This window comes from Bombyx mandarina, chromosome 18 (assembly GCF_030267445.1).
Source record: "Bombyx mandarina strain Sakado chromosome 18, ASM3026744v2".
NCBI classification, from domain to species: Eukaryota; Metazoa; Arthropoda; class Insecta; order Lepidoptera; family Bombycidae; genus Bombyx; species Bombyx mandarina.
In genome coordinates, this window is record NC_143224.1 from 2,535,719 (window position 1) to 2,548,243 (window position 12,525).

At 38.7% G+C, this 12,525-nt stretch overlaps 1 protein-coding gene across 3 annotated transcripts; it reads left to right on the forward strand.

Moving 5' to 3' along the window:
• The first annotated feature begins 3,280 nt into the window (after positions 1-3,280).
• On the forward strand, positions 3,281-12,096 carry LOC114244475 (uncharacterized). 3 transcript variants are annotated; one of them, XM_028176313.2, is made up of 5 exons: positions 3,281-3,390; positions 5,368-5,452; positions 9,334-9,534; positions 10,154-10,283; positions 11,714-12,096. In XM_028176313.2, the coding sequence occupies exons 2-5, from the start codon at positions 5,372-5,374 to the stop codon at positions 11,782-11,784; spliced, it is 483 nt and encodes a 160-aa protein (XP_028032114.2). In that variant the 5' UTR covers positions 3,281-3,390; positions 5,368-5,371; the 3' UTR covers positions 11,785-12,096. The 3 variants fall into 3 exon arrangements, with proteins under 3 accessions (XP_028032114.2, XP_089590710.1, XP_089590711.1); XM_089734584.1 differs by having other exon boundaries at positions 3,292-3,344; XM_089734585.1 differs by lacking the exon at positions 3,281-3,390 and adding an exon at positions 3,414-3,722.
• The last annotated feature ends 429 nt before the right edge of the window (positions 12,097-12,525 follow it).

Below are 12,525 nucleotides of genomic sequence, written 5' to 3' on the forward strand. Positions count from 1 at the left end.
CCTATTAAGATGGAAACGTCGAAGTTAATCTTCTTATCGTGGCGGCTGCAAGATACATGCCCGACCCAGATGAGTCGGCAACAAAGAGGCGACGTCACCCCAAACATGTCCTCTCGGATTCTTTCTTTTTTTTATTGCTTACATGGGTGGACGAGCTCACAGCCCATCTGGTGTTAAGTGGTTACTGGGGCCCATAGACATCTACAACATAAATGCGCCACCCAGCTCGAGATATACCTAAGTTCTAAGGTCTCAGTATAGTTACAACGGCTGCTCCACCCTTCAAACCGAAACGCATTACTGCTTCACGACAGAAATAGATAGGGCTGTGGTACGTACCCGCGCGGACTCACTAGAGGTCTTACCACCAGTAATAAAATTTCGATTCACTCTCGGTGCTTTTAGACAATCCAAGCACCGGTCACCGTTCGACGTACAACTTAACCCATAGACACAGCCCACTGAGTTTCTCGTCGGATCTTGGCGTCGCAATTCCGGTGGTCGATTCAGCGAAGCATTGCTCTTGCTAGCGTAGATACTAGCAAACTCTTTTAAGATGAGCTCCGTGATTTCAACCACACGTCAGGCTGTAGCCAGAATAGCCCCTCGAGTCTACTAATATAGATAGGTAAGCAAAAATAATATCTCTTTCTGTACTTTTTCATAATGGGTGACCAAAGAAATAAAAAATAGGTGGACGAACTCACAGCCCACCTGGTGTTAAGTGGTTACTGGAGCCCATAGACATCTACAATGTAAATGCGCCACCCAGCTTGAGATATAAGTTCTAAGGTCTCAAGTATAGTTACATGTATGTATGTAGTTACATGTAACTAACATAGCCTGAAAATGGGCAACAGAATCTTCAGAGTTTCATACCAGCATGCTGCGTTCGGTAAAAGCCATTCGACTGATAGTGAGATGTGGTCTAAATCCGAACGGGTGATATCACCATCTTGTTGATATCAGCGGCGAAGCAGTAATGCGTTTCGATTTGGGGAATGGGTCAGTCGTGATTGTGAATATAATTGAGACTTCTACCTCATATCTCAAAGTGGGGGTGGCATTCACCGAGTGATCTCTAAGGATACAAGTACTACCTAATACTGGATTTGATGGTCCGTCCAACTATAGAAATAAATATAAACTTAATGTTGTTACGTCGAACAATTGATAGGTATTAAATAAAATTTGAGTAATTCGGTGAACTTTTAAAATATATTTCAATGACTATCTGGGCCGACAATTATCTGTATTTAAGGTCTGTAGTCTCTGATTTCCAAATATATCCGATAGCTCGCGACCTTAAAATAGCAATGAAAGGACTTTATTCCTATTTATGCGTATAAAGGGATTAATGCTCTAATCTCCAATAGGAACGGGGTCAAACAACCTGGTTCACGAAAATATAATATTGATCAGAATGCCAGACTCTATGTCGCCTTCGCATTGTCAAAGAATAAATTTCGGTTCAAAGTCAGACAGGGCACAATACATCGATAACCATTTAAAGTGTTAAGTGCGTTCTAGTTTAGACAGATTTTTTTCTATTTTGAGGTATTAGAAATTGAAGTCGCTGTGCCTAAAATAGGCCGCGCAATCTTCTTCTTTTTCTCCACCTTATCCCACTAGGTGGGGTCGGCACAGCTAATTTTTCTCTTCTCTCTCTCTCTCTCTCTCTTATATCGTCATTCACACACTCCATCCATGTCTTCTTCGGTCGACCTCTTCTGCCTCTACCTTGCACTACCATTTCCATACAGCTCCTAGTCACAGGAATCTTCTCTCTACGCATCACATGTCCCTATAACGCTAACCGTCCGCTCTTTAATAAATAACCCTAAATAAGCCGCGCAATATTGCTTCATAAGTATTCGTACGCTATGCAAATATGCCGATGCTCAAATATCGTATATAGTTACCATGTTTACTGGTAGTACGTTTTGTGTGCCTAAACCATAAGTTACTACTGAACGGTTAGTAAGTGTTGTAAGCTGTCATAAGTAAACAAAACCAGTTAGTTTCAAATTAACTCGCGTATATTAACACAAAATTAATGTCACAAGTGTCCTCCGTGTCGGGCAGGATACGTACGACTGACTGACTAATAAGCGATGGACACTAATTGTATGTGATAAATAAACTCTGTCCCTACACTGCCCTGCCTATATCTGCCGCGAACCAGTAATGCGTTCAGTTTTGAAGGGTGTAGCAGCCAGCAGCCGTTGGCCATAGAACTGAAACTTAAGTCTCAAAAGGGATAGCTACATTTACGCTGATGTCTTATGGACTCTGGTAACCATATAACACCTGGTTGACCGTAAACGTGATCATTAGTTTAAGCGTTCATAAAAAATGTGGTAAGGGGATGCTGCCTTAAGACTTGCTTGAGCTTTTTTTTTTATTGCCCTTGTAGGCAGACGAGCATACGCCCACCTGATGGTGAGTGGTTACCGTCGCCCATGGACGTCAGCAATGCCAGGGGCAGAGCCAAGCCGCTGCCTAATAAGTTCACGAAGGAATAAAACCGTGTATTCGTAACTGTCGTATCAAAGCTGTAAAGTACTGGTGATAGGGCATATTCCTAGCCTGTTCGTATTATATATATAATTATTATATTCGCCTCTTCGGAAGTATCGATGGCGCCAGCTTTTCATATGGTCATAACAAAAATAATAATATCGTGCATTCACGCCTCACCGCCGATTTTTAATAAAACTCACCCAACTACATTGTAAGTTCCACATTGTAATAAGCTTTGTATTACGCGGATTTTCTGTTCCTGTGTACCAATGATGGCAGGGTTTAAACTATAAACTTTAACTTTAAATTATACTGTTTTAATCAAACATAAAAAAACAAAATGTGTGCAATTCACACGTGGTCGAAGTGAAACCTTCCAAAATTAAAATATAATTATCCTAAACGTCTTAAGTATATGTAAAATTTTGTCATTAGTAAATAATTGTAAGGTAGCGCCCTCCGTGAATTGATATTTTAATTTCACGTATAATCCTAAATTAAAATTCACTACAATAGCTTTCATACACAAGTTAGTATTAAAAAATCTCACAGATGGCGCTGTATTAAATAGTATGTATATTTCTGTCTCATTCTTTGCTGGCTTCATCCTACACATTTTTGTATTTGTGTCTCTCACCTGTCGTTTTTTCCGTTGCATCCGGTTTGAAATCACAACGATTCTAAAGAAGTTTTCACTTCAAAAAAATATCGAAACTTACTAGTCTACATATACGTACCTTTAATCTTTGATCCGTCTATATCCCAGTCATCTCACAGATTCCTGCCACAGTATACACATAACTACCGCCGTAGACACACTCGTAAGTGTCGCTTAGTCAAAGCTCAAAGTTCAAATTAATTTTTAAGGTAATTTTTGGTGCTCGTAAAATATTACTTGATTTAGGGCGTTATTTACGGCCGGACGGATTGGTACCAACCAACCTTTCTGTTCCTGCCGCATCATTCAGGTTTGAAGGGCGGGTGGATCTTTATATAATTTATTTAGACTGCGCGACGTGTATGCGTTCAACCCACTTAGCACCGCTTGGGCAGTAAGCTCGTTTTATCGATCTCGTGCATAAAGCAGTTCTATTTTTCGTTCGTTTAATGAAAAAGTGTATCAGACTCATGATCATTGGAGGAGGAAGGCTGTAGTGTTAATAAAAGAGGAGAGCTTTAGAACTAAAGCTGGCTCTACGGTAATCAGTTTTGCAGCACCGTCAACTTCAGTTACTAAGCTTAATTACGTATTTAATGAATTACTCTTACGGAATATAATTGCTAGTTGTAAAGGGCGATGAGCCAAAACGTTCTCTAGTGGCGCCAATGTACCGGAAGATGCAGCGTGGATAGGCCTCCGACAAGGACTGTTGAAGGTTGCGGGAACCCGCTGGGAGCATGCACCATAGGACCGGCTATTATAGCGTTACTTATAGGAAGTCATTGTCCAGCTGCTATGGGTTAATGATGATAAGTTTGTGTATCTCGAAAGGAGTTATCTTCAGGTGTAATCCCTGTCATAATTCATTACGATGCGGTTACAGGCTAAACTTTAGCTATGTTACTTTAATTCAAGCTGGTCATGAGTATATATGACAGGTCTATACCATCGGCATTAGAATCTGATATGTCGCTGCCGAAATTTCCATCATTACTAAAGACTAGCTTTTGCCCGCGACTCCGTCCGCGTGGAATAGTTACTTTGGCATAACGCAAAATTTTACCTCCCACTTCACTTACGTAGAAAGTGGAAATATCTTTGAATTATAGAACGTTAAGGAGCTACTTACACCCCTATTTTGGAACATTCTTTATTGCTGCTCCACTTGTATTGGTCTTACCGTGGTGTTATATAGCCTTAAAGCCTTCCTTAATAAATGGCCTATCTACCACTGAAAGAATTTTTCTAATTGGACCAGTAGTTCCTGAGATTAGCGCGTTCAAACAAACAAACTCTTCTGCTTTATAATATTAAGTATAGATGAGCAATTAAGTTCACAGTATACTTGTCGTTTAGGGGCTAACCGAATATTAGAGACCATATGCCAAACGCAACTGTACAGTTTGAGACAAAATATTTTATTACCATAATCTACAGTACAATTATGTGTAAATTTAAGCTGGAATCATGGGGTTACTTCGCGTTAAGCAATATAGGAATATGATACCAGTACAAATTAAGTGATAATGATGATGTGTCTTATCTGATGAAGGGATGATCGTGATACATGTCCCACTTGTCTTAGAAATGGGGGGACTACAGATGTCACACTATGAATACCACCACCTACCTTGGGATATTAGAACTAGACAGAGCGGTGCCTATCCATGCGGAGTCGCAAGATGCCTTACCACTAATGCGAGTTTGTAAATCAGCCCACAATCTCGTTCATCTATGTTCACTGCAGTAAGCTCATGTTTCATGGATCAAATATTCACAGTATACTTTAGAGCTTTCCCACGAGCCAGCGGTTTTAATTCGATTTTAATTACGATAGATTGCGTGCCGTGCTGCTTACAGTCAAGATAGGCACGGTAGGCAGCGGCTTGACTCCGCCCCTGGCATTGCTGAAGTCCATGGGCGACGATAACCACTCACCATCGGGTGGGCCGTACGCTCGTCTGCCAACAAGGGCAACAAAAAAAAGAAGATAGATATAACTTTATTCTCTGCATTCCTTCAAGCGTAACAATAGTAAAAATTTAAACGACACCTGATCTTTGAAACGTGCATTTTAGAAATGCTAATAAAATTTGCGTGCTACTGACCTACTTATCAGTTTAAATACAAGTAAATGAGAATGTATTACAACATTTTCATATCCAATAATCATTATGTTCCAGAACAATGGGCCTCCCTAAATTGGAGACATGCTGTTTTATTTTCGATTTGAAGACCGGAAACATTATAATGGGATGTATTGGTGCGGTATGTATTTCTTCAATATTTGGTCTAGCAGACTGTGAATAGGATTATTTATCTGAGTATTGTATCTTAATAATGTGTTTTAAATATATTTTGCATGAGTTTAATGGGTTAGCTGAGCTGAGGGGCTCAACCTGAGAGAATTTACTAACACTAGCCCTAGCAAGAGCAGTGCTTCGCAGAATCCACCACTGGATCGGAATTGCGACCCAGTGAGAAGATCCGGCGAGAAACTCAGTGGGCTGTGTTTATGGGCTAGTTCGCTCGTCGAACTATTCAAATTCAAATTCAAAATCATTTATTTCAACTTAGATGTCAGTATGACACACTTGTTGAATGTCAAAATACAAATAACAATGTTAACTCTACCACCGGTTCCAAAAAAAGCCACAGTCCTGAGAAGAACCGGCGAAACAAACTCAGCGGGCTTTTTTTTCTTTTTGTTTTTTCTCAAATATATTCTTTTTTTTAAATAAATAGAAATATTCACAATAAAAGAAAAAACAAGTCTAAAAAAATAATAATAATAATGAAAAATGAAAAGGCCAGGAGCGAGCGCCTCATTCCCACGTAGTGCCATCTAGTAAATAATCCTTAACTTTATAATATGCCTTGTTGCACAAACGTTCCTTAACAGTTTTCTTAAATCTATGAACAGGTAGTAGTTGAACGTTTAGTGGGATCTTGTTGAAAAGCTGTACACCCAGCCCCCTAAAAGAGTTGCTTATTTTCTTAATTCGAGCCGCCGGCAACGCAAGCCTATGTTTGTTCCTAGTGTTCACATTGTGCAAATCGCAGACTCTGGGGAATTCTTCAATGTTTTTACGCACGTACAATAAATTTTCAAAAATGTATTGGGACGCTAAAGTTAGAATTTTGATTTCCTTAAACTTGTCCCTCAAGGATTCCCTCGGGTGCATATTATAAATAGCACGAATAGCCCTCTTCTGCAGGATGAAAATCGTTTCGACATCGGCAGCATTGCCCCATAGCAAAATGCCATAGGACATAACACTATGAAAATAACTAAAATAAACCAAGCGTGCCGTATCTTCATTAATATACATTCGTATTTTTTTTACCGCAAACGCTGCAGAACTAAGCCTACTCGCTAACTTGCATATGTGAGGACCCCACTGCAGCTTAGAATCAACTGTTATACCAAGAAAAACTGTCGAATCCACAAGCTCCAGTGTCTCTCCACTTACAGTAATATTAGTGTCAACTTGTCTAACATTAGGTGTAGTAAATTTTATACATTTTGTTTTTTTGTTATTTAATAACAGATTATTAACACTAAACCAATGTACCACGCGCGAGATAGCATCATTCACATCGTCATAATCTTCCAAATGTCGTTTAATTTTAAACAATAATGATGTATCATCAGCGAATAATACGACCTCGTGACGGGTTTCAATAAACTTAGGTAAATCATTGATATATACAAGAAATAGGAAGGGACCCAATATGGAACCCTGAGGAACACCCATATTAAGTAAGACACCGGAAGATCTCGTTCCTTTAACGTCTACCTTTTGGATTCTTCCGGATAAATAAGATTTAATAAGTTCTAATGAAACGCCCCTAATACCATAATGGTGTAATTTCCTCAACAATGTATTATGCTCAACACAATCAAAAGCTTTAGATAAGTCGCAGAAAACCCCAAGGGCATTATGCGACTCTTCCCAAGCCTGAAAAATATTTTTAATGAGATCTACACCTGCATCAATAGTTGACCGACCTCTAGTGAATCCATATTGTTTGTTATGAAGCAGGTTATTGGAATTGAAGTGGTTCAAAAGTTGTCCCAGAATAATTTTTTCAAAAATTTTACTCAATGTAGGTAGTACTGAAATGGGCCTAAAGTTAGAGGGGTCAAAAGTACTACCAGATTTAAATAACGGTATTATTTTACTATATTTCATTAGATCAGGAAACACACCACCATCAATACAGTCATTAAATATTGTAGCAAGGTAAGGTGCAATTATATCAATAATGGATTTTATAACATTAATTGAAATTCCCCATAAATCACCAGTTTTCTTAATATTAATGAGCTTGAAATTATCAATTATGTCCTTTATATTAATATTTGTGAACTTAAAGTTAACACTGCATTTATCAACATGATTTTGCAGTAATGATTCGGCGACGGTAGGAGATGAAATTAAAGATTTTGTGGTAGAAGCTGGGATATCAGCAAAGTAGTGCTCAAAGGCACTGGCCACTTCTTGATGAGAAGTTATTATTCGATTATTGATTTTTAAAGTTAATTCAGCATTGCTGTTTCTGACATTCCCAGTCTCCCTATTAATGATATTCCAAGTCATTTTAATTTTGTCAGGTGCATTTTTTATAAGATTGCCTAAGTGCAATGACTTGGCCAATGTACAGACTTTTTTAAACAGCTTGGAATATTTAGAGACATACTCATGAAATGACTTATTATGATTATATGATTTTTCATGATAGAGATCGTATAATCTCTGCCTACTTTTGTGAATTCCAACAGTCGCCCATTCATTGAATGATCTTTTATTATGTAAGATCAGAGTTTTAGAAGTAAAGATGGCACTAAATTCAGAACTAATAACATTAAATAAATCCATGTAATGAACATTAGGATCTTCACTATAACAAACATTCGGAATTTTTGCCAAAACTTTACCTCTAAGCTTCTCCAAACGTCTAATATTAATAGGAACAAACGGTAGCTTTCTTGTACTATTAACATCTGAAACAGATTTAATTTTAAAAGATAAGAATTGTCCACTGTGGTCTGAACTTAAATGATTAATAATGCATTTATGTAAAGGTTTTACATTTGTGAAAATATTATCTATACAGGTTGCCGATGTGCTAGTTATTCTTGTGGGCTCTGAAAATAGATTGCTAAGGTTATATGATTTTAACAATGTTCTGAGTCTAATAGTGGCATTTGTATTTTCTAATAAATTTATATTAAAATCACCACAAATAAAAACATGTTTATTAGAAACAGAAAGCTTTAATAAAACACTTTCCATTATATTTTCAAAAAAATCATATAACGAATTCGGGGCCTGTACACACTTACAACAATGAATCGCTCAAGCTCTACACATGCCATTTCAATAATCCGTTCCACAGAGAGGCTCACAATGTCTCTACGTTCCTTACATTTATAATCTTTATTAACAATGATCAGTGAGCCACCTCGTATAGCATTCTCTCTGCAGAAGGAACTTACAACCTGGTGATTTTTAAAATTACAATTTAATTCATATTTTTTAAGCCAATGTTCAGTAACACATAGAACATTGACTTTATTATAATCTAGGAACAAATCAATTTCAAGTTCTTTACCCATCAAACCTTGTAAGTTCTGATGCACCAGGTTGATCACAGTTGTTTTCAAAGAAATATTATTTGTTGATGGGCTGTGTCCAGATAAATCATATTTACTGCAAGAGGTAAACTCTGTTGTCTTAGTAATTAATTTAAAGTACTTGGAACGGATTCCAAATTAATAGATGTCATATTTTTTTCTGCTCAAAAGAAGCAGTAGGTTGATTAGCCAAATTCATGGCTAGATAAATGTGTAAAAAATAATGTAGTGAGTTTGCTACTTGTCTAAAATTGTAGCTACCTAAATAGAATTTGTTAGGTTTTGTCATAATAATACATTTATTTTTCTCTCTCTCTTCGTCCTAATCGAGAAGGACGATAACCGGTGCTTCAGGGATCTAAAAACACCCAGAGTAGATCCGTGGGATCTGATAATACATGTTTCGGGTGACGACAGCTTTGCGTTCCCAAATAGGTGTATTAAACAGGCCCATACTGACTTTGATGCAATGAAACTTTCCCTTCAAAGTAGCGCTATCACTGCACAGGTATTTTCTTTCGCACTCCTGGTGACTATGATCGTCGAAGCAACAATGGTTGGCGTAGAAGACAACAATATCATTGGTCCATACATAGATGTGGAGCGCGAGGCTCGGTTGACCGGCCTCTACGTGATGGCCATCATCCTGACCCTCATGTTCTTGGCCAAGTTCATCTTTGATCTGGTCTTCGTGTACGGCGTGGTTATGGTGAGTGATGGGATCACGAGCTGGATTTTACGGAGATGTTTGGAACGCAATATTTTAGGATGGCTTAGGAGGTAGACTTATACATACTTTTTCTGGCATCTGTTAACAGAACACTTCCAAATGCTTTCAATAGTCACCCTGAAACCCTATTCAAATGTAAATTATGTACTTGGCCGCTCACAGCTAGTTCAAGGCCGAATACAGGCGCCTCAGAGTATAGACTATCCAAATTGCTTATTAAAAAGTAGTACTTAGAGCTTTGGCATTTTTTTGCACCGTCTCTTTGACATTCTTCTGACATTCTTTAATTTGCGTAATTACTGCTGGTAGGACCTCTTGTCGCGCGGGTAGGTACCCCCACCCTGCCTATTTCTGCCGTGAAGCAGTAATACGTTTCGGTTTTAAGGGTGGGGCAGCCGTTGTAATTATTGAGACCTTTCTCAAGGTGGGTGGCGCATTCACGTTTTAGATGTCTATGGGCTCCAGTAACCACTTAACACCAGGGGGGCCGTGAGATCGTCCACCCAACAAAGCAATAAAAAAAAATAGTACAACCTTCGTCAGTAACATTGTAAGAGTCATGAATATTGGTACAAAATTTGATCTTTCGATATTTCAGGAACGAGCCGGAATCGTTAAAGCTTACTTCATCATGTGGGCTGTGTTCTTCTTTCTGTCGGTCTCCGTGTTCTTCCTCAACTGTCTGGATTTCAATACTTCGACTATTGTCTTGGAAGTTTTTTATATTGGTAAGTTAGTGATATGTGAGCGTGACGATGTGAATTATCGAATGGCGGACCACGAATCTGCTCTGGTGCTGTCTCCGTACTGATCCGTTGCCGTCGAAAGGGGGATGAAGAAGGAGTGGCGCCCAGCTCTTACAGACGAGGCAACCTGATCCAATGACGGCCCAAAGTGGCGCGGTGTGCTAACATCGCTGTAGTGTGCCGGCGATTTGGAAATAAAGAGTCATCGCTGGCAATAAGTCGCGAAACGAACCGGTAGCTTAGTACTGATGCAGCGGGGTATCCGGAAACACCAGCGGCTTATTAGCTCCTTCTGTGTTCAAAGAGGCGTGTCATGTTGGACGTTTTTGACGGCTTTGAAGTCGTCGTGGCCTAAAGGAAAGACGTTCGGTGCATTCGTATCCAGCGATGCACCGAGGTTCGAATCTCGCTGACAAGTACCAATTTTTCTAATGAAATACGTATTTATCAAATGTTCACGATTGACTTCCTACAGGAATAATATTGTGTAGTAAAAATCAAATCCGCAAAAATATAATTTGCGTTATTACTGGTGGTAGGACCTCTTGTGAGTCCGTACGGGTAGGTACCACCACCCTGACTATTTCTGCCGTGAAGCAGTAATGCGTTTCAGTTTGAAGGGTGGGGCAGCCGATTTGACTATAGTTGGGACCTTAGAACTGATATCTCCATATATATTCCAAATCCCAAATTTAATCGACTTAAACCCCTGTCCTCCGTGGCAACGAAAACTATAAAGTGCTTATTCGTTGGAAATAATAATTAATAATTGGGATCAATCAATTCACACACGGTGATCTGGCCTCAATTTAAGATTCCCTGTGTTATGGAATTATTAAGAGAAACTAATAAACGACCGATTTAAACGTAAAACTAGTATAAATAATTGCTAATTACTTGTTTAAATAGAGCTGCTCGGGTTTGTCAGTTTGGGTTGAGCACACGAGATCTTAGAAGTTTTAAGCTACACATTAAACAACATTATCTGTTCAAATTCGACACGAGAACCCTCTCGTCATGGCCGCCGGTAACTACATTCCCGATCCTGCGGACAGAATCGAAAGCAGTTGCCGTCGCCCCAAACACGTCATTTCGGATCCTCCCGATCCACTAACGGTGCTTTTAGGTACCTCAAGCACCGGTCATCGCTCTCGTCGAACCCGTCACTTGCGACGAAGGGCTCGACGAGTAAATAAACCTCAGACACAGCCCACTGAGTTTCTCGCCGGATCTTCTCAGTGGATCGCGTTTCCGATCCGGTGGTAGATTCTCCGAAGCATGGCTCTTGCTAGGGTTCGCGTTAGCAACCTCGTCAGGTTTGAGCCCCGTGAGCTTACCTACTACTGAAGGTTACGCTCAAATAGCCTCTCAAGGCTCTCAGCTTAGGTAGGAAAAAAAAGTTCAAATTTCAGGTTTAAATATATACGCTATTCTGCTGAGCCACAGTTTCTACAAGCAACTCAACACTCGCGAAGACGTCTAGATAAAGTTAGCAACGTATTAATTAACTGCATTCGATTTGTGTACCAGACGAAAATGTTTTGTGTGGGTAAATCAAAATCTTATATTGTATTCGAGGCTAAAAAACCGCTCTGATGATGTTTAACATTGTAAACGGGCTAATAATTAACAATTAAGATATATATCTAAATGTATATATAATTAAAAATAAAATAGATAGAGAGTGATGCTATTTTAAAATATTTTATTCAAGTACTTTTTTTTTAATGACAGACGTATATATAAATGTTGCTGGATATACTGTGATTAAAGTTTTGAAAAAAAAAAGGAATTATTAAATGTTATAAAACTATGATTATGGTTTTATTTGATTAAGTTTTTTTATTAGTATTAATGAGCATGCTTAAGGCTCATCTATTTTTTTATTTTCTCCAACTACTGATAGCAGTATATAGGGTTTTTTGCTACCTATTCGCTAGTATCCTTAGGCTATTCCAACCACGCGTGGACCGATGCGTGAACTGGCGAGGATCAACCTGAGAGAATTTACTAACACAAGCCCAAGGAAGAGCGGTGCTTCGCGGAATTTATGACTGGATTATAAAAATTTTATCCGTCTCTTCATTTTATATAATGACTAGCCGTACTCGCCCGCTTCGCTGAGCATTTAAAATTAACATTATTATATATTGTCATTATTATTAGAGAGTCCAACACTCATATAAATATTAGCCTATCCATTAAGTACATGTATTTTCTACAT

Bases quoted from the DNA above. Each gene is read 5' to 3' on its own strand.
- LOC114244475 (XM_028176313.2), top strand. From the start codon at position 5,372: ATGGGCCTCCCTAAATTGGAGACATGCTGTTTTATTTTCGATTTGAAG. The intron at 9,535-10,153 runs GTGAGTGATGGG...TCGATATTTCAG, and splicing joins TCGTGTACGGCGTGGTTATG to GAACGAGCCGGAATCGTTAA. The intron at 10,284-11,713 runs GTAAGTTAGTGA...TTCAAATTTCAG, and splicing joins CTTGGAAGTTTTTTATATTG to GTTTAAATATATACGCTATT.